Source organism: Watersipora subatra, chromosome 7, assembly GCF_963576615.1.
Source record: "Watersipora subatra chromosome 7, tzWatSuba1.1, whole genome shotgun sequence".
In the NCBI taxonomy this organism is placed as follows: domain Eukaryota; kingdom Metazoa; phylum Bryozoa; class Gymnolaemata; order Cheilostomatida; family Watersiporidae; genus Watersipora; species Watersipora subatra.
Genome location: NC_088714.1, coordinates 45,263,767 through 45,289,567, shown reverse-complemented (window position 1 = coordinate 45,289,567; position 25,801 = coordinate 45,263,767). Strand labels below are relative to the sequence as shown.

The 25,801-nt window shown below is 31.6% G+C and overlaps 1 protein-coding gene across 1 annotated transcript; it reads left to right on the top strand.

The window, feature by feature from the left end:
- Positions 1 to 10,598: 10,598 nt before the first annotated feature.
- On the top strand, positions 10,599 to 25,332 carry LOC137400180 (uncharacterized). Its single transcript, XM_068086499.1, has 8 exons — positions 10,599 to 10,765; positions 11,053 to 11,273; positions 12,184 to 12,338; positions 17,572 to 17,720; positions 19,748 to 19,884; positions 20,021 to 20,164; positions 21,263 to 21,487; positions 24,299 to 25,332. Exons 1-8 carry the CDS (start codon positions 10,762 to 10,764, stop codon positions 24,530 to 24,532), a joined length of 1,269 nt encoding a protein of 422 aa, XP_067942600.1. The 5' UTR covers positions 10,599 to 10,761; the 3' UTR covers positions 24,533 to 25,332.
- The last annotated feature ends 469 nt before the right edge of the window (positions 25,333 to 25,801 follow it).

Below are 25,801 nucleotides of genomic sequence, written 5' to 3'. Positions count from 1 at the left end.
AAAACTCATCATCACTTTTTATATGATTACCATCCTCAGTCTCATCCTCCACAGCTTTCAAAATTTCAACTATTGGTTTTTGCTATTACTAAGGGTTATTAGCTCATTAGAATGTGGTACTTAATTGTAGTAAATTATGAAATCCATGATAGCTAGCCTTGGAAATCAGTATAAAAAGTGAATTAAAGTTTTTAACTGTCACTACCAATGCTGACGAGTCGCTGAGCAAGACCTGAAACAGATTTACAAACCTAATTGCTATTGGCGTAATTTAATACCACCGTACTACAACATGACGTAAATGTAGTTTTACAAATGTAATTAGCTGGTTTGACTGAGGGCACACGGTGTAATAAAAATTGTTATTTGTGTATTACTACTCACTATTTAATGGCCAATTACTCCTAGCTTATCAACTAAAGTAGCGGTAGGAGACCGGAGTAAAAATAACTAGATTAGAAATATGCTAAGATTATTAGGCTATCATTGACCCAGTTTTCTGTTCCCTGTTGACATGAAAATGTCCTGTGGCCAATAAACTACAAATAGGTAATTTCAAACACAGATATATCACCCGAGAAATCAATCTAGATGTAGACTGTGCAAGGGTGTACCAGATACCATTTTACACATCATCAGAGGATGCAAGCAGCTATTAGTGCATACATGAGTGAAATAATCATGTCAAGGGTGTAGGGTATAAAAACCTATACAATGAGTTTGGACTTCAGTATCCCACAACACTTGTTGGGAGTCAAAAAGTCAATTAAAATAACAGCGCTAAGCCTTTCTTAGATTTGTAAACTCACACCGACAAGCAAATCTTGGCAAACCAAGAAGATATTGAGATCGTGGACAAAAAGAACAAAAGGGCTACTATGTTAGATATAGCAGTTCTTACTGACTACAGCATACCTAGCAATGGGATAAAGAAAGTAGAGAAATATCTCACTTTTGAAGAGGCGATTGAAAAATGCTAGCCTACGAGAAAACTGTGAAAAACTACATATCAAATTTAGCTTGCCTAAATATTGGCAACAATCACCCAAAGTCAATTGTGGAAAGCCTCACAATTGGAAATGGTTAAAATCTTAAGGCGAGGGCTCAAACTTCGGGGTTGCTGATAAGATACCCGAGCTAGAATAGACAATACCATCAACTCACGTTATTCGTGGAAGAGTAGATCTAAGTTTGTTGCTAAATATTTCCTGTTTTCCCTTTTACAGTTTAGAGGCCTCTAAAAACTGTGGCCTCCAGATATTGGACTCTATAGAAAGCTTATGGGAACCAATGGCCTTTTCTTAAGCAATTTTTTTTGACCTGATCAGCTGTTTATTTACACACAGACCATATCAATTCAAACTTTATATAAAAAAATTTTGCTGTGAAATTTCTTCAGAAAAATTAAAACCTGGTTGTCTCATTGCACCTCTAAAACTAGACTTAATAAATCTGTTAAAACTTTCATTGCACTAAAATGATAAAACTTTAAATGCTACAAGTACCTCAGCTGCTCCATGGTCATTACAATGCAAGTGAAATATATGCAACATATTTTCTGATTACGAATATATGAAAAAAATGTTTTTTTTTATTTTTGTACAAATTATGGCTTTCAGATCAAAAATATATGTAATTTTATATCCCTAAGCCCTTAAATAGTGTGCATCATGGCTACTACAATATTTTGCATATAGTAATAGCATATACTTGCCTCATATGTGTCTAGGATGTCACGTCAGTTCAGAAATACCACTTTCTGATTAACGTGTGTCAGAGATTTGATGTCATTATTTGACCATAGCTTTGTATAATTTTAGTATAACAATCTTGGAAAACACATTTTTATTTTACGGATTAAATAAAATCACTCAAAGTAGAGACCTAATATTTCCCCCAAAGAAAACATGCCAAACATGTTTTTGACCTAAAAACAACTTTATGGATGTTTGAAGTAGTCTTCTCTTTACCATGAACTTAAATTTCAAGTTACGATGTTACATTTATATATATATATATATATACATATATATATATTTATATATATGTATATATATATTCATATATATATGTATATATATATAAATTGTTTCCTCACCCCGGTTAACCCATATGGGCAGTAATTTCTGCTCTAACTAGGGTTTCCTACCAGAGACCTGGGAGTTTGAGCACTCAACCGTTTTTGAACCAGTAGCCCATTTTTCACTGCCTGGTCCTGGTTCAGCTACAGGTAGCGCGGTCTTTGGCTGACCGGGCGACGTCTGAGCCGGCATGGCTTTGGTTATTGCACTCATCATAGAGGTTGTAGACACTACACAGGCAAGGGTATATATATATATGTATATACATATATATATATATATATATATATATATATATATATATATATATATATATATATATATAACAGGCTATAGTAGCAGCCTGCTACTATAGCCTGTTATATATATATATGTACATATATATATCATAGGCTATAATAGCAGGCTGCTACTAGCAGCATAAAGATTGGCAGAAGAAGTCATGAAACTGCCGGTAGCTGAAAGTTACGTGCTATACTGTTTGGTATACCTATTGCTACTTGCTCCAATTTCTTGTAGAGCTCTTTTATTTTAATATTACTTTACTGTATTATTTTATATTATAGGGAAATCCCAGTTGTAATCAAATGTATAAATATATAGTTTTTTAATTACAACCGGGAATCTACTATATTATAAAATCATACAGTAAAGTATATATATATATATATTTCAATATGTATTTGTTTTATTTGGCACACTTGTTTGTTCTATCTTTATGAACTAAAAGCGTTCTTCAATTTCTGGATTTTATACTTTTCTAGAATATAGTTTATTTAAAACAAAAAAACTTGATTAAATCTAATATATCAAAAGCAAAATTATTCAAATTTATCCATCATTGTTAATTGCATTGACAAACACAAAATGCATCTGCTTTTATTTAAGCATGGGTACTTAAAGGTAAACCCTGATTTTATGACAAATAAAAAAATATGAACTGTTGCTAGTCAAACTATATTAATCAAAATTTATTAATATATTAAATAAAACTAAATGTATATTCTTACTATGTTTATTTGATTATTCAGCCCTGAGCAAGCAAAAGGCCCTATCTCAATTGTTGTAAATTGTTCAGTACAAGCACAAACGTGTTTTAGTTAAGCCCGGCAGCAGTATTAGCAGTATTTCAATTATTTTTTCCGATTTATTATGGCTAGATATCCAATAATCTTTATCAAAAAAACTTTTTTGTGAAAATTTAAAATCAAAGGAGTTATTTTACTTAGAGCCTTTTGATTGCCTAAATTGACAGTTAACAATGCTGGCACTAGGCATTCAAAATGCCCTATCCTGGCAGATAGGGCGTTAGAATAGACTGCTTAACTGGACTGGTTTCTTATTGTTACGTTGCCACAAGGCAATTTGTAATGACTGGATTATCAATAGATTACAAGTTTTAATCCGGATCATTAATCCAGTCAGCAGAAAGATAAAGGCTGCAATTCATATTACTAAATCAGTCAACACAAGGATTAAAGCTCTGTAATAACCATCCTTCAGCTCAAAAGTTAAGAGCGATCAAAGATTTAAGTCTCACTCAATTCTGATATTATGATATAAAAAAGTAAGTAAAATAAAGGTTTTGATAAGATCAAATGTTTTTATTTATAATGATTTAAAACTACAATTGACTGGAATAATTTCAGTATTTCAAGAAAGCAAAAACTTTCCATGTACATTTAATTAAAATAAACTTCTCATCAAATCTCAGAGCCAGAATTTAGGATCTAAACTGATGTCATTTGTCTGGTCATAATAAATAAATTATGACAAGAAATACAGCAATAGAATTGAGGCCTTAACAGTGCACTATTGTGTAACAGCTGCCTTAGAAATAATAAAATATATCTGCTTCAGTTTTGCTTTCCATTGTTTATATACTATGTGATTTTATAATGCTGCTCATAATGCCCAGCTTTGTGTTTGATCAGGTCAATCAAAGCGCCCTATCTGCAAATAGGGTGTTTTGGTTGCCACTTTATGTGTGGTGAATGTGGATAGGGCGTTTTGCAAATAGTGAAAAGTGCTATTTCTGGTGGTCTCAAAAGTATGAAACTTTAGGAAATGTTACATCACAGCCTACCTTACATATAGACATAAAAAAAAAATTTGGAAAAATTGTCAGATAGGGTGTTTTGCTTGCTTAGGGCAGTATTATAAAAAAGTTTATTTTTGATAATGGCGCAAACAGCTCTTTTGAGTAAATGTACTGTGTACCAATACGCTAAAAGTTAAATTCAGTTGCTTGCTAAAAGATATTCTGACATGAGTGTAGTAATATTTGTCGAACTTGTATTGCTGCCTGCCATTAAATGTTTTCAGTGTCAAGACTTTACTACTCTTTATCCTTAATCAAGCGCCTTGCCAGTAACATTCCATGTGCTTTTTTGTAGCTATTGTCTGCTCCTGGCATTTTGCTTTATTGCCATTGTTATTCTCTTCTAAATGTTGTGAAAAATCAAACCACAAAGTTGATCAGAAAAAAACTTAAAAAGATCGATTACAAAGTTGGTTTTCTTTTTTTCACTATTTAAAATCAAGAGGACTAACCATAGTTATCTCAGCAATACACTGTAGCTATAAAATAAAACACTGTAGTGAACTTTAAAGTCCAACAAAGTGTACAGAGAGTTCATGTTTAATGTTTTTGAATGTTTGGTAACACTTTTGTTTTAGATAGGCATGCTGGGCTATAGTATCTCTTGCTCACTCAGACTATCCTACAACTCTGCATTTACTTGCTAATACTTACAAATTGCAGCATAAGTCTTAATGCTACAGAAAGTTAGAGCATTTTTGTTTTATCTGGTCTATAATTACATCTATAGATCAATAACTCGGCATATAAAAATAGCTGATTTCATAACCACAAAGATTTGAGCAAAAAAAGCCTATTCATCAGAAGTTTATGTGAAACCAAAGTGCAAAGAATGCGATCTTAAATTGTTGTGGTTTACACTTATGATTGCTGGTAACATGCCATTATATTCTCCAGCATAGAGGAAAGCTAATTAAAATAATACCCTCATCATTTTTGCTCAAAACCCGCATAAGCATTCGAGAATCTAAAGCATTCTACCAAATAATTTATGAATTCTTTGTCCGCAGCTGCCAGCTATGAACAAGTCATCTGCTAACTTGCTAACTCAGCACCTCCTAAAAGTTGCAACTGGTGCACTAGCGAGAAAAACTGGGCAAATTAAAAAACCTTCATGTTGCACAACTGATGCAGCGGTCTTACCAATGAAATGAATAGTATTAACAGTGTTTCATGAGAATCAGCTTGCAATGTGTCATTGTCTCTATTTTTGCTATCAAATTCAAATTACTTTAAAACAGTAAAAAGCTGTTTAAAAGGAAAATTATCAATAAAAGTGTAGACATGATGATAGATTCAGGTTGTCAGCTTTATAATAAACTTTATTATAAAAGATAAAAAATTTACTTTGCGTTTCTTTCTCTTTCAGGCGTGCCTGTCACTTCATTGCAAGCCCAATTTAGCATATACACATCAAAACTGGTTTCAATAGAAGTTTCAAAAAAAATATTGTTCATGGTTATTGGAAATTTTATAGATATGGCAGCAAGTTTTAAAAGATTAAATAGAATGGTAAGTTGAAATCAAAAACTTGCATAAGTTAGTGAATTGTAATGAATGAATCTTGTAGCTGCAACCAAAAATAATTAATTGTTAAACTTTTAAAATAAAATAAAAACTACATGAACTTTAATTTGAATCACTTTGCTATTCATTTTTGTTGCCATGAACAGACCTATAAAGTTGCACCAAAATCTGTTTACGTTGTCCTGATCGCAAGTGCTACAGCGTTGCTTGTAAGTTAGGTCTTAGCATTGATATCTTCACTAACTGCTTAAAATATGTACAAATGAAGTTTGATAGTTAAGGAAAAGTTTATTATTCAACTAGATTTTCTTCCAAGGGTATTTCCATGAACGTCTAAAGGATCTTTGACAATTGATCATATATATATATACATGTAATATGAAAATCAAAGTTGGTCATCTGTCGTCTGTTTGTTGTCTCTTGTCCGTCTGTCGGTATGTCCAGCTAATGCTATTAAAAATTCACAGTTGGCAGAACTTGACCTCATGAAGTTTAGGACTGCAGTTTTTCAAAAAAATTCTCTAAACGCAAGACCACGAAAGCTCTTACAATTTGTTGCTCTTACTACATGATGTATACACCCTTTTCCATTTTACACTTGAAATGACGTATTACTTCAAACTCTATGAGCTCTATTAACTCTATAAAACAAGAAGCTTTTTCGTGTTTTCGTAAAGTTCTATTTCTGTTTTTTTAGGGTTCAGTTGCTAAATTGCGGTGAAGGTCAAAACTTTTTACGCGAACAATTGTATTATTTCGAATAGGCATAGCCTCTACATTCTCACTCAGTTCGATCAGACAAAGCCAGTGTGATATCCCATTTTCACATTTGTACAAATGTCAGAAGGTACCATTATTGTTGTATTCTAAGTTTTGATGGATAGCTTATGCTGGAACAGTCACCTTTTTTTATTCACACACAAACACACATGCACGCGCGCACACACATACACACACTTTTATGCACAAATTGTTATTATTAATTCAACATAATTATTCTAAATTCGTATTAATTTTGTATTAAGTGTATCATTCCCAAATCTGCTCATATTGTAATCACAGCAAAAAAGATTTAATTTAGCTATTACTTGCTAGTTACCGCCTATTCAAATTGAAATCTTTTTATGGTTGATTTTTTAAAAACTTTATTTGACCTGCGCAAAAATTTTCTTCATGATAGGAAGTTGGAAAAGTACAGCTGTTTGACAAAGTTTGAAAAACCTTACAGTTTTTTTTAATCTACTTCAACTACACAAAACACCTTTTTCATGATATGCAGTTTCAAAGTTGGAATGGCAAATGTTGTTATATGTTAAATACAAATAAGTTTTTGTGCAATTTATTACTCGGGCAACGCCGGCTAGTACAGCTAGTTTATCTCTATAAATTTAAATCTCAAATTTTGTGTATATTTCTGTTTGAATATGCAAAAGCTATTGAAATCTTGGAATTCAAAGTTCACATTCTGCTAAATTTGATCTCAGAACCTCCCTTTTGCAAAGCAAATATTTTACCGCTTTAGCTATGTAAGATTAATGGATTCATTGGGCAATAGGAGTAATTAACCAGGTTAAAATAAACATAGCAAAACATTACAACACAACATCACTAAAGCTAGTAAGCTCATACTAGTGAGTTTAATAACTTGGTCCAATTATTCGATGGCAGTGTGTCAGGCTAATGTCAACTTGCGGGCTATTACTTTACCTTCCCCGGTTTTATAAGCTTTTTTAATACCAAAGCAATGCCAAAGTTATTTAATACCAAAATAATAAAGCTATAGCTAATACACAAAATTATGGCTATAAAATATTGGAATGAAGAATCTTTAGATGCAATAACGCAAGAACATTTATATTATGGCTTCAAAAGTAACATGAGAAAATGCACTTCATGTGTGGTAACAATGTGAGTACCTCATTAAAAATGTACCAAAAACATGCGATTGCTACTAAGTCAAAAAAGCACAAGTGTTTTCAGTGTATTTTTACGTGTAAGGAGTGCCAATCATATTCGATGTAAGTAAATGAAGTCAGCTTTATTGTTAAAACTGTTAGTTCACTCCTAACAAGTATGTGTTTATGATTATCTCAGCGAATGTATTAAATTAATAACTTGATAACATTTATTCAACACATAGCTGTAGTACACTGTAGTTATTATCTAACCCAGGGTCTAAAGTATAACTCTATTATGTAAATTATAACTGAAAGACCAAATAAATGACTGTAGTATCTAACTTATGGCTGCAGCATCTAATCTATAGTTTCAAGGTTATATCCATAGATGCAAGCTTTAACTTATAAATGTAGTTGTCAAACTACAACCATGGCAAATGATATATAGCTGCAGTCTCAGTTTGTAAGTGTAGTATGTATTATCAAAATGGATTATTTGAGTAGTAGCCACAGGAACTACACACAAAATCACTAAAAATTAGTCAATGCTCCCATTATTTTGAGTAGAACACCATGTTAAAATTACCTACAAAAGCTGACATACCATCAGTGTTTAAGGCTAATGATATCATGATACTATCAAATAAAAATACAGATATTATATCAAGGCTACCTTAATACTGAGCTAGTTTTAACACTTATTATAAATACTAGTATTATTTCTGACACTGAATGAGCTTACTCATTGTCTGATAGCCTCAACTAAAACATTATTAACACCATCAAAATTTTAACAGTATATAAAAACTACCTATAACACTTATGATGCCACTCTAACACTGCCTAAGAATATTCATATTTTCTCAATACTGACTAAAACCATTCATAATATACTAACACCGGCTCAATTTATCGCCTCACAAAAACTCCTAAAAATTGTGTAGTATGTTAACACATTAACGCATATAAGAATTTTCACACTATTTTACACAATTAATATAAATATCATATTAACAGACATTGCTAATACTAATATGTTTGACAGTTTCACGCACTTTGAGAGATTGCCATGAGTAAACCATGTCAACCAGAGTCCCAAGAATTGATTCTTATTAAAGGCAATCTCTTTTTTCAACGTTCTACTCTAATTAGATGAAACCTCACGTTTGTTAAGGCACGCATAAATCATCATAGCTTTTGAACAACATGGTCTATAACATTGTGATACCAAATAAATCAATGCAAAATTTCATATTAGCTGATGCCATAAATATACCACACATGTATTGCAAAATAGAAACAAACACTTTTTCGAACATTTTCGAAACAACTGTAAGCATGTTCAGTCAGACGATTTATCAATATTATTACAGTTTATGAGATTATTATTGATAGAATATGCGTAATAACTTCCAGTATTATCGTTGTTCAATAAAAAATACTGAAAGTCAATAAATCCACATATATTATTAGTAAAAATTTATTACTTTTATGGGTCTAGCACAAGTGGTTATTGTTAACAATAAATAAACAATAAAATATTTTGATATCTATTCAACTGATAGAAATCTACAATGCAACAGAAAATAATAACCTCTTGCCTAAGCTGTTCATATTTTATTACATACAAATATATGAATATATTTTACTGCAGATACTCCATGCATCTTTTTAAGAAGTTTCGCTCATGCTTTCATTAATCTTTCTTAAATCCTGGCTAGTTGTTTTCATTGGTAAGAATGTATGTACAGTATATGTGAAAGTTCCTGTAAGAGTTGTACTGAACAATTTTTATTTTTACATGCTTGTCCTTAGAGTGTCAGCGCTAATCTCAAAGACAAATTTTAGCTATAGTATGCCGTTTGCGTGTGAAATGTTAATATTTTTGCTATTCAAAAAGGCAACTCGTATGTAGGAATTTTGAATATAACTAAAAAAACTGACTTGAAAATACTGTTTAATATTATTGAAATAATGATACTATTATTTAATGATAATCTTATATTATTATTAAGATACATGTAGTATAGTATTAACATTGTCTCAGGATGCTGTCACGTTATCAACTACCTAGGATACTGAACAACTCACTGCGGAATATGAAACTGTGTCACTTGTCCATGATGAGGCTAGAAAAGGCTGCCCACGGCTTGCTTTGAGTTATGTAAACAATTGATAAAAAGCTATGTTGTAACATATAGCCTCCTGTATGAGTCTGTTATATCTTTTTAGTGATATGAATATAATATACTGTAGTTGACCTTGAATCCTTTGTTATAAAGTCCTTCTCACACACTCTTTTACTGTTGGTTAAATACCAGTCAGTCCTCTATTTCTATCTAGGAGTTTTCTGTTGTTACCAAAATAGTTTTGTACATAAAGACTCACATTTAGAATGCTAATGTGTGCAAGAATTGGGCTAAAATGTTGTAGCTAAATTATTTGTACATTACAGTTGTTTCTCTATTTGTATTAACCACAAAAAATAGATGGACTCTCGTGCACAGCATATAAGTACCCTTATTAGTATTATTGTTATTTGCAGTTTGTACCAAATTATAATTCTGTATAATTTGTAATATTATACAGAATTATTTTATGACAAGTACGTTAAAAAAACAGTAGGCATTGATCTTATTTTCCTCTCTTATTGTACCAATGTGTCTATCTCAGTCTTTAATCTCAATCTCAATGCTATGAGCTTTAAGGTACCGGTTAGCCTCCATGCAATCAATTTTACAATATAACTCCACCACGCCTTTGCTCACTCTAGTTCAGCCTGGCTTATTCTCAGCAATAACAGTTATGTGATTGGATGGCTGCTTTTGCATGAGTAATTGCTACATCCAAACATAACAGTGCAACAGTATAATATAGTGTTGAATCTAATGTTTGCTTCATTTGTTATCTTCAAGGTTAACCACTAAGAGTCAAAATACTTGACATTTGTTAGCCATTTTATACATTTTCTAGTCTGGTTAGTTATTTCACATTAGTATTGACTATTTGCTCTTTGCTCCTTTGCTGCACACAAAACTGAATATAAAACATCACTTGACAGTTTTCATCAAATTGTTTTCTTAGTGTTCGCCAAAGCAGTAACTCTACTTCTGGGACTAGAGTTTTATCTTCTCGTCTGTTACAGTTGTGCAGAATGGGTAAGCATAATTACTATACTGTACTCTATTTTTCTATAGAAAACAATAAAGATTTATTTAAGAAACTATAGAAATGCATTTAACTGCAGTTTGTATAGGTTATTAAACTGATATTCTAGTAATATTCTATGCATATACAATTCAATCAACGTGACATTCTGCAATTCTCAGTTATTAGTATAATTGTAGTTTTGTTTGTTGATATTTATTTTGTGATGGATCAAAATTTTGCTCTGTGATTGACATAGCCAAAATGGTCTATGACTGATAGATGCACTCTCTCACAGGTTGGAAGAAACGGTTTCTATGTCAAAAAGCTCTCAGCTTCTTGCTCCTTCTTCTTACACTGCTTGTTATCAGCAGCATTATAGTAATGAGTATGCAGGTGTCTGCTAAAAGCTTCCACACCCAGTCGTTATCAGCTGAGCAAATGGTTGATGTCAAAGATGTCAAGGATGCCGAGTTATCAGGACGGAGAGTCAGGCGCGATGCTAATGATGGAACTTGGGTATTTATATATAGACATTTTCTAAAACAAGTGCAGAAAGGTTTGCTAGGTAATAAAAAATTTTTTTTTTAGGTGTTTTTACGGAAGTTAAAAATATGTTTCAAGTAATTTTAAGTAAGCTAAGATGTGTTACCTTTTTGTTGACATTAGCTTTAGGTTGTTGATCCTCATTTGACATGTTAAAATTTTCTACACATTTTGTCAAAGTATTAAAAAAATACAGTTATATTCTAATATTGAGCAACTACCAACAATCTTTTATGCCAATTTTTCTAGTTTTAATTTGCTTAGATTTTAACAAAGCTATGAGAAAAATATTGAAATTACAATCATTCCATTGACTAAAATTAGTTTCATAAGCTATATAAAAATACAAAACATAAGATATAAACATGCTCATTTTTTACTACATTTGCAATTAATTTTATAATATGAATATGTCCAGTTTATCCAAATGTTGCATTTGTGTAAACTGAATAAGCTAAAAGACGATCCTTATTCTAATTGACTCAATGTAGCATCCCTTCCAATGTACTCATGTCTAATATTTCTGTAGGCCATCATATGCATCGCTTTGTTACTAATATGTTGAAAAGGTTGTTGGCTTGAGAAAGTATATGTAAGCTCATGGCAACTACATATTTAGACTATAAAACATTGGCTGAATAAAGGTGGTTAAATTCTATAACCAATGTTGACTAGTTGTAAAAACAATAATAAAGCACAAACTTAGTGTTACGAAAATGTAATATTCAATAGAAGTATTGACTCAATATTCAATATTCAATAGAAGTATTGACTCAATTATTGAATTGAACTTAAAAACTCTGAAGCATTAATTAGAAACTGTCAAATTTTATAAAAAAAACAAACTGCAAAACATTGGTGTCCAATAAACCAATTTTTCCAGGAGTTACCAACAGAAGTATATCCAATTACAGTCGGTGTACCAGCCAATTGTGACCGAGGCAGCATTCTGTCTGAGTTTCCAAATGCCACTTGTTTCAGCCGATGTCTGAGCTCACCATGTGACAGTGATGTACTGGCTAGCATTAAAAGTGGAGAGTGAGTTCATCACTTTTAAATTACTAATGGGTTTAAATAAATAGTAAAATAAACATATTTTTGCTTTCTAAAAATTAAAGCAAGTAACTATCAAACTATGATTTTTGGTTGTTTCAGTTTTATAGAATATGAGAATCGGTTGAACTGATATACAATGCAACCTCAGAGCATGTATTTAATTCATTCCATAGTTAGCACTGTATGGTGAAAATTTTGTATTTAGGGCTATAATAGAATTCATAGTGATTATATAATGCACACATCCCTAGGTAAAAGTCATCTTAAAAATCATCATTTAATGGCTATGATATGCATTGAAATGTTACGATGCAATGCATCATGTGCAGTGCGTACAGTGGAGAGTTCATACATGTACTTTCAAGGCCAATTGTATGCATAACATACACTTTGAATTCCCTTTGAATGAGTTAAGCTTACTAAATATAAAGTTGAAGCTAAGTTTTAGTATGTATTTTTTAACTATTTTATTAAATTTCCCCTTTTTGTCACTAAAATTCTGTCACTTATTAGTATCTGGCTTCGTTTCCAATATTGTTTTAGCCGATCTCATTAAAACCATTTTTAACAAAATTTGGCAAGAAAGCTCAAACAATGTTGTTTTTGTAATGAAATGGATTTTTTAGCAAGTTGAGATAAGTTGTCTGACAAGTGACTTTTTGGTTGAAATGATCGCCATTCCAACTTTGCTACTAAGTTGAAAGAGAAAATATTACCGTTTTACGCACAAAAATTCGTCTTGTGTGTTGTATTTGTACGAAGAAGTAAGAAAATCATGTTGTTTTATTTCCTAAGGTGAAAGAATTGTACATCAGAATAATCGTATCCTGAGGGTGGATTGTACATGCAACTTTATATAGACAAAATGTCTGTGAATCTCAGTCTTTTAATCAGTTCCTCAACAAATTTTGTTGCAGCTATGAACGGTTTACAAATTATTAGAAAGTTATTTCATTACTATTTTTAATAATTTACAAATAGATGTATGTATATATATTTATATCTAAGAATAGATGACTCTATATTTATATATTTATATATAGATTTATATATATATACACTAACGTATATTTATATATAATTATACATGTACAGTATATATATGTATACTGTATTACATATACTGTATATATAAATATATATTTTTTTCTATATGTAAGCATACTAAATATATATATATATATATATATAAATGTATATTTGTGTATTAAATTAAAAATAGTTTACGTATCAAGCATCCAACAACAAATATTGCTAAGAGTAGTGCGATAAAGATGTAATTTACAATTCTCTAGTCGGGATGAATAAACATATGAATAAATATATACATATATAAATATATATATATATATTTTTTTTTTTTAAAGTTGGTGTGTCGTTCCAGCTATAGCTATTAAAATCTTGGAACAAAAAATCTGTTTCGCAGATTATTTAGTCTCAAACTATTTGGTTTGCTATTTGCTATTTGCTATTTGGTTTACTAATTTAGTCACACAAGCTTGATGAATTCAGTAGGCTATATATGTCGATATATGGGAGCAAATACACTATCGTTTTCCGTCAGGATGCAAAGTTATAGTGCAACGTTATGAGAACCGGTAGCTCTTATTAATGAGCTTACTCAAATTATCCATTAGCATTGTGCCAGGCTAATAGCAATTGACAGGCAATTCTTATTACCTATTATTGTTTACAAGCTGATTTTAAATACCCTGGCAACGCCGAGTAGCACAGCTAGTATTTACATACAGTTCACGATCTGATATGATGTTGATCCCTTTCAGGCTTAGCATCGCATGGTGAAAAATTTGTATGTAAGGGTATAGAGACCATTGTAATTATACAATGCAAACATCTTCTGGTAAAAATCGTCAAAGTTGTCTAACAATGTTGTGCATATTGAAACTTAGTAACAAAATATTATGCTAACTTTAGTAACTATAGTTTCCTGCAGTAAATGTAATGTATTTAATGTATTTAGAGGTCGTGATCAGCAATAAATTGTAAGATTGTAATGCGTGTACCAAGTGCATTACGAATGGTAAGGAGTTTTTACCTTCAAGACATACATATACAATAAACCATAAAAATTAAATTCACATCTAATAAGTTTAGTCTACTTGAACACATTTCTTAAACTAAGTTTAAATACATATTTTTAACCATTTTACTGAATTTCAACTTCTTATCACTAAAATTTTATCACTTATCAGTTTCTGTCTGCGCTTTTGCTATAAAATTTAACTTTTTTAGTTAATACTATTTTCAAATTAATTAGATAGACTGAGCAATGCAGTTCTTGAAAGCGCCCTTTTGCACACTTGAACATTTAATAGCCATTGAAAAGAAAATTGAAATTTTATTTACGGTACAGTAAGTACATATTAGTACCTTTGGAGTTACGTGACTTGAGCTGGTACATGTAGCGAGTAGAGCAGAAAGGACAAAAAAGCGTATCATTGCTAATGATGTCACTGTACACTAAAAATAAATTTAATACATAATGAAATGTAACTTTTTAGCAAGCTAAAAGAAATTGTCTATTCCCGTAGAAGAGATCGCAACTCCAATTTTTCACTGGTCTCAAACAAAAGCTTATGACTTTTGGGTCATGAGATACAGAAATGGTCAAAGAGACGCAGCTTTCCTGATGGTGCAGAGAGTGCTAAAAAACAAGCTAAGTTGGTGCAGTGTAGAACACTGCCTACTTTATTGCTTATTGAGGATGATGCTTGCTGGTTCACTATAAATGTAAATGCTGTTGCAATGCAGACCATTGCTAGCTAATGCTTATAAAATAATTCAGAGAAAGTTGTAGTATGTCTAGTATGAAATGTGCACAATAATCAATGTAACCATACATACAGAAGTTTAAACGTATTTATACCCTAGAAGGCAGGATTCTAGCAATTTCTAGAAGTAAATGTGGAGATGACAGCTATTTTGATTAGCTAGTTATATATGAGTTACATACATATGATGATTTGTAATCACGCAACAGAAAACAGGCTCGCCTACAGAAATTGATTAAAAAATCCAGATATAGAATGAAATAAGTTAAACATAAAATAAAATGAAACATAAAATGAAAATAAAGCAAACATGATTAAACATGAGATACATGTATAATGAAACAAAATCAAATAAATAAAACATGAAAAACACGACACACAAAAAAGATAGATAATGATGTGCATTATACATGCATCGTGTAATACTTTTTTCATGTACCAGTCCACATTAACATTAGTAAATTAAGCACTTGAAATAAAAAAAGTTAAAGCCCTAATATAATAGCACTTTTTAAGGTGTGCTTTCCTCTCTAGCTTTTGTGTTAGATTCATTGTTATCATCTGTCCTTTTTGAAACTTTTATTTTGAAAACTTTTATTTCTGACAACTACCAAAAATTCCCTCAAATAGCTCGAACACCTTTCATTAACATTGTTCATAACACGACATGTGAGAACTTTTTCTAGATGTTTGTTTTCAATGAACCTAGTAAGGTTTTCATAGCAACTTATAGCTTCCTTGAATTTTGCCAATGCATGTTTTTCTGTTTCTTCTACTTCCTTGCCACCACTAAATAGTTGCTCTTCCTAAATTTTGATTTTGTGCATGTTCTCCAACTCCTTCAAGTCACCAGTCATAAGCTCTTCTCTGTGCTTGCTTTATTGGATTCTCTGTTTTTAATAATAGTTGCAATTTTTGATCGATTGCGACCATATTCCTCGGCAATATTAATAATACAGGTGCATTTTTTCTATTCATTCATGATCTCCAACTCTTTCGTCATGGAAATTAATTTTTCCTTTATCCTGTAATGTTTTTATTGATCTCAGATTCCATAGATAAAAATTTAAATATAGATACTTGTAGTTATATGGGTATGCTGAATAAAATTATATAGTAAATACTAGTATAACACTGAAAATGAATATTTGCTCTTACATTTTAGTATCTTTATTATTTCAATATATGTATAAGCCCACCGGCTGCCAAATTTGAACTCAGATGACAACTTTCTTGAATTTGTAGAGTGAAGCAATATTCATATAATGAAGTGAAAACCTCACCGTGTTCAACTTCGTAGGTAAAAAAATCGTATATCAGGGTAATCGTATTCTGAGGGTGCACTGTATATGAATTTACATACATAATGTGGTATATGCATATATATTTCTATATACATTTTGTATACATATTTAAAAAAGACTATGTCATACATGTAAATAATGCTCTTCAAAAACCTTCACACCATAGAAACTTTATGTTATATGAAACAATAACATAATTGTAAATTCCCCAATCTGGTACAAGATCATTCCTAAATGACCAATTTGGGGCTTTAAATACTAAAAACTGCACACAACATTTTAATTTGGTGGCAGCACAGTAACTGTGATATTGTTGGTTTATATTGGCAACTTCCTACTTTTTTCTCACTGTAATTTGGTTTACAGCTCATCATTATGGTAATGTTAAATTTTAAATTCAAATTTACTTTTCAAATTTGTAAAGGATGCACACAGCTATAAGTTCAACTTGGATAAATTTTTTCAAATTTTTTCTAGACAGCAAACTTTATGGTAAAAATAAAAAAATGTTGGTTATATCAAACGTAAAGCAAAACGAAAATATACATTTACTATCATCAAAGTGGTGTCGGTCTTTTTTTGAAGCTAGGGTCATATCTCAATATAATAAATTGGTCTAACAAAAATCAGACATATGATATTCAGATTGATAGACTGACACTCCAACACCTCCACCAATCGATCGTACAATTGCATCAATTGTACAGCTACATGTATTAATCTTTGTTTCTTGACACACCCAATAAGCTTTCAGAAAATGCTTGACCGCAAGGTTGCAAGGGCATATAATAGAAAAACCCCTAAACGTCCTTTTCTCTCTAATGTGCAGCAAAAAAAGAAAATAATCCTTTGAGGCAAATTATGGGGGTTTTCTATTCAACTCAAATTTGACAACTTTCATCAACTTCACGCAGTGTGTTTTATGAAAACCTTCACATAATACGAAGCGAACATGTCACATGAATTATTTACGTCCCGTGAAATCTAGGTTATAAGAGGTTTATGTTATACTGTATGTTGTACGGAGCGTCTACTGTATACTAAGTACAAGGAAAAAAATGTTTTTTGATGCATTGAACTTGTATTTTATCTTTTTATAATTTGATGTTTTATATTTAGTTCGGAGATGTTGTGCACAGCTCGAATTATACTGCTAGGATTCCCGCGAAGTGGTACACGTGAAATATCTCGATGGATCAGGCGACATCCTGCTGTTACAGCCAGATACGCCGATATATTCATGGACAACGCTGGAAAGATCATAACTAGTCAGTTGAACCTATCAGTCATCATTTAATGATTTGTATCACTTATAACATTTTACAATTTGTTACTGTAGACTGTCGTGTAAGGAACTAGTAACATTAATTGGCATCTAACCATAGTTCTCCCCTGGGGAAAATCTAATCAGGTCATCGGCGAGAAAAATGGTTACTCATCCCAACTCCAGCGCAAATGAGAAAGGTGGCTAGCAACTCTGCAGCACTAAAAACAAACCCTGACATAGAGCAAATGAGCTCTTCTGTGAGCCAGCCATCTAGAGATGGTGTCAAAAACAACTAAAAAAAGGTTATAGAAAACTACAGTTTAAATATTGTACAAAATAGTCATGACTGTGGAAGTTGGGGAGAACCATAATTGCCCATGTTCTCTCAGAAAATAGTACTTAGAGAGAGACACATTAATAGAAATGATACTAAATAAATATAATCGTAGCTGCCGGAATAGTAGTAATAGTAGCAGCAATAAAAGTAGTAATAGTAGCGGCAATAGTAATAAGCAAAACAAGGGTAATATTTATGCCAATAGTAATAGTAGTTAATGTATAATAAAATCCTGGTTAGTAATACTGGTGAGTAATATAAAACATGGAGAGTTAATAAAACGTCAATTAGTGTTTAGCGAATAGACACACAGTTTTATTACATGTACATAACCAAGTTTGAGTAAGTACTGTTTGCTGTCTGTTTTCATGTGCTTCTATATAGCCAACATATGGCTTTACCTCCTCCAACTGTTCCACTACACCCAATGCTGCAGCAATCGTACACGCATTTCTTACAACCACATAATCTCAACAATTTCAGCAGTTTCTTTCCTCAGCTTATACAGCTCTGTTTTATTGCTTATTCTAATTCTTTAGTTCTGAGCTCTGGATCACTACATATTAACTGCTGACCTTAGTCTTTCTATTCTCAGGTATTGAACTCTGCAGCTACTTTTCTGCACAATCTGCTCCTCAGTCTACTTCAATCTTCTTTTTCGTAGTATCTTTGTTTCCTATTGTTTTCAATCAAAACTCTGCATTGATTGTATAGCAAAAATAACCATCAAATGTTATTGATCTTCTATTAATTTTTGCTTTAATCCTTAGTGACATAAGTATCTTCTCTTCTTACCAGCTGTATTTTTTTGCATATTTTAGTACACCCATTAGTAACTTGTCTTAAATTATACAAGTGAAGCAAGTAATCCACAATGCTTACTTTAGTGTCAAATTTACAGAAGCAGGCATTGCAAGCAGCATTAATAGCTACCTCAAAAAAACTTTGCCACTACAATTTTGCTTTTCCGCAGGTGGTCTTTGACACGGTGTACAGAAAGTTTTTCGTTGTTTTCCTAGCTCTATGATTTTTTTAGGTTTGGTCAGGCAGAGCTTTATAGGATTTATTTCATTTTTCTCCCTTTAATCATTTTAATCAACATACTTTCATGTTCATCCACCTCCTTTAGTTTGTCTTAGATGTGATGCAAACTAGACCACCTCAATACAGTTATTGTTATTCACCATCATTTTCAATATATTAGCATATCATCGACAATAAGATAAAGATGATGACATTAATGTATTGCACATAAATTTGATGATTGACCAAAATTATCTTATAATAAAATTAAACTATTCTAGATTCCAGTGCAGTAGTTTTTATGTTTAATATTAACTAATAAAAGCATAGTGACATGTATAATTTTCTCATCAATTTAAAGATGCAGATTGAATCTAGTAGTTGCATCCGATGGCCATCTTCCTAATGAATGTAGTGAATCTATTTTATGCTCTCCTATAAACAGTGCATTTGACCAGTATTTTAACGCAAACCAGTATAGGATACACTTATGGATAATTGGAGATATGTAGTCTAAAATACATATAATCTATAAAATGTGTACTCCACTACACTTACAATCAATGATTTGTATATTATATAGCACATCTGAACTACAAATATAACTTACTGTGAATGTTGTATTTCTTCCTAAACCTAATCATTAGGTTTCGTGCTAATTATTACAGATGTTTGTCCACTTGAACAACTGCGGGACACAACAGCTCCAGGATACTTTGAGTCTTTACCTTTGAGTTCTGTTGGAGCAGCGAAGAGCCATAAGAACTATTATTTGCACTGTGAACATTGCATTACAACCTCTGGGGCAAGTTTCAGTAGTCTTGAGTATATTTTCTCATTATTAGACCTATAAGCTCTTCATAGTATCTGAACTGCAATAATAGGCAATATATTTTATCAAGTGAAGATAACTCTGCATATAAGAGCAGTGTATTTTTTAGGTTGGATACTTTTTTGGTAGTTTATTTTTGGACCTTCTAACATCTAGGCTTCACTTCATGGATTCGGTGAATGAAAGATTCATAATCACGATGAAAAATCCAACTGACAGAGCTATAGCGGAATACTTCTATCCACACATCATGGTAAGATAACTACAGTCATACAAAACAAATATTTGGCATTTGTTTATAAAGGGTGAAGCGACTTCATAGATTTTAAAATCTTTTCTTTTTTTTTAAATAAAGACAAAGAGTTATTGTTTTCTGTCACAAAATATATAAAAAGCTATGTGATCTAATTGTAGAGTGTGATATCTCAGCATTTACTCAAATACACATGAGAAAACTACTTTTCTAGGGTTATCTTCTTTTTCAACAATATTGGAGATAGTTGATCTATTAAAAGAATTAATTTGTTGGCAGACAATTCCATCATAATACTGTTTGTTCTGTTTGTAACCTAGTTATGCAGTTCAACTAACACATGCAAACTGATGGCTTTATTTGCGAATCAACATTTTTGTACCTATTTCATACTAACTACTTGATTTGTGACATGAATAAAAATGAGAGTGCTTTACTATTTTGTTGAGCTGCTATTGCAACATTTAAAACAGTTTATATTGGCTTTAAACCACTTTTTTGTTGTTGCGAAGATTAGGTATGAAAAATCTATTAACATTATGCCAGAGAGTTTTTATGCTATTAGTTTGAACAAAATGTTGAATGTACTATAAAATTATTAACCGCCATAAAAGCCACCAAGTTAATTGTGAAGAAATATTATGAAAATTTTGGAAGACATTAGATTAGACTGATATTGAGTGTTCAGTTCTTTATTAAAGTGACAGCATATAGAAACAAATTATGATGTCCACCTACTCAGCCTAACTGCTTTGACTCTGCGGAAGTAAACATTCTATGATGATAAGTACATAATTTATTTTCCTATGCATGGCAGCAGATTCAAAATCTCTGATGCGTTATTCATCTGTTTCACAATTTGCATTTGCAGTTAAACTGGTACACTGTGTAAGTTACATAAGCATAAGCTAAGGGCAGCCTTCTAATTAAAATTCTTTGGCCTGTGATTTCAAGTTTTTATGTGAGGTTTTATAAAACCATGTGAGTAATGAAGGTGATATGGCTTCTACTAGTTTACTCATATTGACAGCATACTGAAGCCTTTCTTATATTGCTAAAGTAGTAAGTACAATCATGTAAGCACCATTTTTTTAATAGGCAGGAACAGACTTGACTACTGTTGGAAATCAAGTTTTACATGAGGCTATGAGTGCTGGGATAGAGCAAGCAAAGAGTTGCATGACCGAGAATGGACCTGCTGTATGTGTTTTTGGTCACAACATTGTCTTCAAGACCGCTGCTCTAGATGAGACACGGATACTCTATGATGGCTGCTACTCAACACACTTAACCTATGTTCTCAGACAAATCAGCCTTTCTCGTGTTGGTAGACTAATCATTAAACCTTTTTATAACTTTAGATCTGCCTGCGCAAAATAAAAATAGTTAGAATTTTAGTTGAACTTACATGTATATGATCATTAACTTTAAAAATTGGAAGAAAATATTGGTCAAGATCTGAGAAAGTGTGGTTAAGTTGGAAATTATCAAAAGTTAGATATTTTTTCAGTTTAACAAAGAAAAATATTAAAAAAATTTTGCAGAAAAAGGTTTTTTTATGTTGGTTAAAACTGATTTTATAGTCGAAAGTTTACATGTATCTTTTGAAAAAACGATTGAAACGCAAATCCGAGAAAATCACATTTAAAGTTATGAATGACATACATGTAACTATTTGTTTTCAACTATAATCACTTTAGCAGCCACTACTAAATTTGGCTATAAATCTACAAATACATACTATTCAGGACAGAATATTATGCTAAATTTGAATATTTAAATTAGAAAGTTCTAATTAATTAATATCTATAGATAATATTAGATACAAGTTGATAACTAAACAGTGTTGACTGCAAAAAAATTGATTTGATACCAAACAAGAATATTGTAATATGTAACATAAAAATACCTTTCACTTTATAGGAAATACAATGAAACTTAATTCTAAATCCAAATAATTAAATTAAAATATTTCCGTTAGTAATGATTCATATTAGTAATAATCCATATCAAATCAGAGGACAATATATGTTGCTGGTTATGGCTACTTCACTGCTACTTTTTCTTCAGTCATCTGTCCAGCGCAGATTTGACATGGGTTTACAGCAGCGTACTCCAGAGAACAGCTACTGTACTTCCACAGTTGTTTAAAGCTAGAGACGCTGACTTTCAAAAATTCAGAATTAGAACTTGCTTCACAATATTGGCAGTACACGTATTTTAGTCATGTGTAAAAGCAACACTTCTGTAGTTTCTCTGGATATTCCATTCTATCTACCAGGTAGCACTGAACTGTGCTTTTGCAATAAATTTTCCATGAGTCTTTGATGACGGGCATACGGACTGCTCATATGTGATACTAGTTTTTCTTCCACGATTTAGCTTTTATAGAATAATTGACTGGACTGACTTTCAGTGATTTACAATCTTGTCTAGCATGTTGATACATGTATGGGTGCATACATGGAAACAAAACTCTGCATATCGGCTTACTTTGGTGTTTATATACTCAGTCCTAGCTTTCTCTCCAAATGGATAACCAGGTTTTTTTTTAAAAATTGTGTGCTTAATCGCATGAAATCCTCATTCAAACTTTGATAAGATAACAATATTTAACTCAGTACAGGATGGTTCAGAGCAAGCATATCTGCAAAGACTGATTTCATTGCTCTCAATTTAAGTTTTACACTTGGAGCCTCCTAGACCAAATTTACAGGAACATTTACAAAAAAGTGTTTAGGAAGGTCAAATTTTTTGTTACCAGCGCGAAGTTTACTTTCGTGAATAAAAGTTCCTATCGTAGTCTGAACTCTTAACAACTTCTTGCTCTTCTGACTGTGCCATTATTTTTTCATAATCATCTTTGGCACTAATCGAAGATGGAAAATCATTTAAATCAAAACTTTCTGCTTTATCAGATAATTCTGCATCAGTTAAATTGCCAAAGTGTTCTTCGAAAGCATCATTTATATCTTCATTATCAATTGTGTTAATGAAAAGAGGGGCGTGCGACTTATGTGACGCCATGTTTCCTTATTTCTGTGCTGCATAGCAACGGTGTTGCAAGGCAAATTTTTGCTGTTTTAAGCTTCTAATAGCTAAGTAGAGTTCAGATTTTGAAAGAGCATACTTGATTGGCCTAAATATAGGTAACTTCAAAATGACAAAAACACACGTGGCATTGAGTTTGATAACTTGCTATCGCTATTTTGCAAATTTAATAGGTGCAGCTTAACTCAACTTACCAAAATTGCAACCTATATAGCAGCAAATTTTGTTAAAACGATTAAATAAAATTGGTTTACTTGCTATCCAAATGTTTGAATTTAACTGTTTTACACAATCTTTTCTTCAAAATTTGTCTACATAGCTTAAGGAAATTAGTCAAATTTTAACTAAACACTGTATAGTGAGCAGATCACAGTATTTTCATATGTTGTTAGAATGAATGCAGAAAAAATTCTAAACTTCGTTTCAGCATTGACCGCAATAGCAGTCCATTTTGAATATGTCTTAAATTTTCATAAATTTTGAGAAACTTTGCCAAACAAATTTCAAAACCTCATAATATTTTTTTTCACTTGGCATTAAAAAACTTGTTAGCTAAAACTAAGTCTTAATAAACAATTTTGCAATTTCTGATACAGGATTTCCAACGCTCACGCAACCAACTACCGCTAACTTGAAAAGGGGTACCACAAACCTCTTTTGCTGTTTTAACTATCAATGTTGCCAAGCCAATGTTGTTTGCTATGTTTTATTTTTATCTAGCATTATAATTAATTTCCGGTCAAACTTTAATTGGAAAACTAGTTTGAAATAGAAAAAAATTGTAAATCTAGTTGAAATCGAAAAAACCGTCTTAAAAAACTTTAACATGCCATTGCACCTTCTGAAGATTGCAAAATGATTGTTTTATCAATTATTTTCAATATTATAAACTGAAATAATAGACCAATAACAGCAGGAGACAGTTTGCAAAATATTTTATCAGACGTTTTTCTTCAGATAAGAATGTTGTATATCACAATTTTTACTAAACTTCAAAATTTAATTTTTCGCCGTCTAAAAACTCAAAGCTATCTCAGAACCTAAGCGTAAACAATTGTATTAACTGCATTTCTGTTTTTATAGACATACTTTGTCAAAATAGAGGAATACTTGGAAAGCTCAGGCACAGTCATGCAGGAAGTTTTTGACTTCATTGGCCTTGAGTACAATTACCCGCCTCCCAAGGCTGCCTCAGCTCCTACCTCCAAGCCAATGCTATCAGACACAATTGCCATGCTGGATGAATTCTTTGAACCATTTAACCGACAGCTGAGAGACATGCTTGGAAATGACAAATGGCTCTATATAAGAGATTGAATGGCAAAGCTTGAATTCCTGTTACTTTAATTTGAGCAACCATTTCACTTCTCTATAAGTACAAAGCATCTAAGGAAGCAACAATAATATAACCATGTAAGCGAAGTAAGAGCTTTGTGATAAAGAGAAGACTATTTCCAAACTTTGTAAATAATTTTAGCTGTTTCCTTATATGTGTTCAAGCATCTGTTCACAATAGGAAACACTGAGGTTTTATGGGAAACAATATCCAGAGTTTAGAACTTCTAGAAACTTTTCTAAAATAACAAAAAATAAAAAATATTGACTGCTACTATAATTTTGGATATGATGTTGTTCGATTTAGTATTAATGATACTTCACTTAGATGAGCTATAAAGCTGTAATCCTATGAATACCTGTAATAATATGTAATCCTATGAATCCTAATACCAAGTTGGATACTCAGCATTCTGATTTGAGGTAACTGCCATTGCCTATGACCCAAAAATATATGGGCTTTCTAGAGACCATGCTTTTTTCATTTATGACACAGATTTAGGTAGAAAACATGAAGGAGTACTGAGTTTATTACATGCCCATGTACTGGCAATATAAATGGTATTTTTTTCATTGCATAATGTGCTAGCAACAAAGTGATGCATATGGTGGCTGACAAAACTTCTAGATAATCGAAGGTGTGAATAGATATATTCTACCTCTATTATTCCCAGACTATATTATGAGGATAACAAGTCTGAAGTCCAATTAAATTGTAAAAATCAAATTTAATTTGATGTACGATTCTCACAATTTAACTCGACTTCAGACTTGTTATTTGACAGCTGCAATTTACATTTAATATTTATTAAATGTGTATACATTTTACATATTCATCTGTAAATTTACGAAAAACAGCATGTTTGCTATGGACATTAGCATAGTGCAAATAATTTTGTTATAGATATGATAATACTATAAACACTTTTTATGAACTTGGTAGAGTCGGCATGAGCACCCCTATTATAGAGACAAAAATGTTGTATTGCTGTTACAACATTATAAAATAAATATTTTTCTAAAGTTAAAATGTAAAAACTGTTTTTTATCTTAGTGCATGAGAAACCAATTTTATACTTCAATGAAAATGAACCTGCTGTAATAGTCAGCAAGTTAATGAGACGCAGCCAATGCATATGCTAGCCGAAGATATGGTTAAAAGCAGCCATTATGAGTGTTGAATGTGGATCACCAGCTGAAGGCTGTAGAGCTTGTATCAATGTAAATCAGTTAAAATTTACAAAAGCTTCT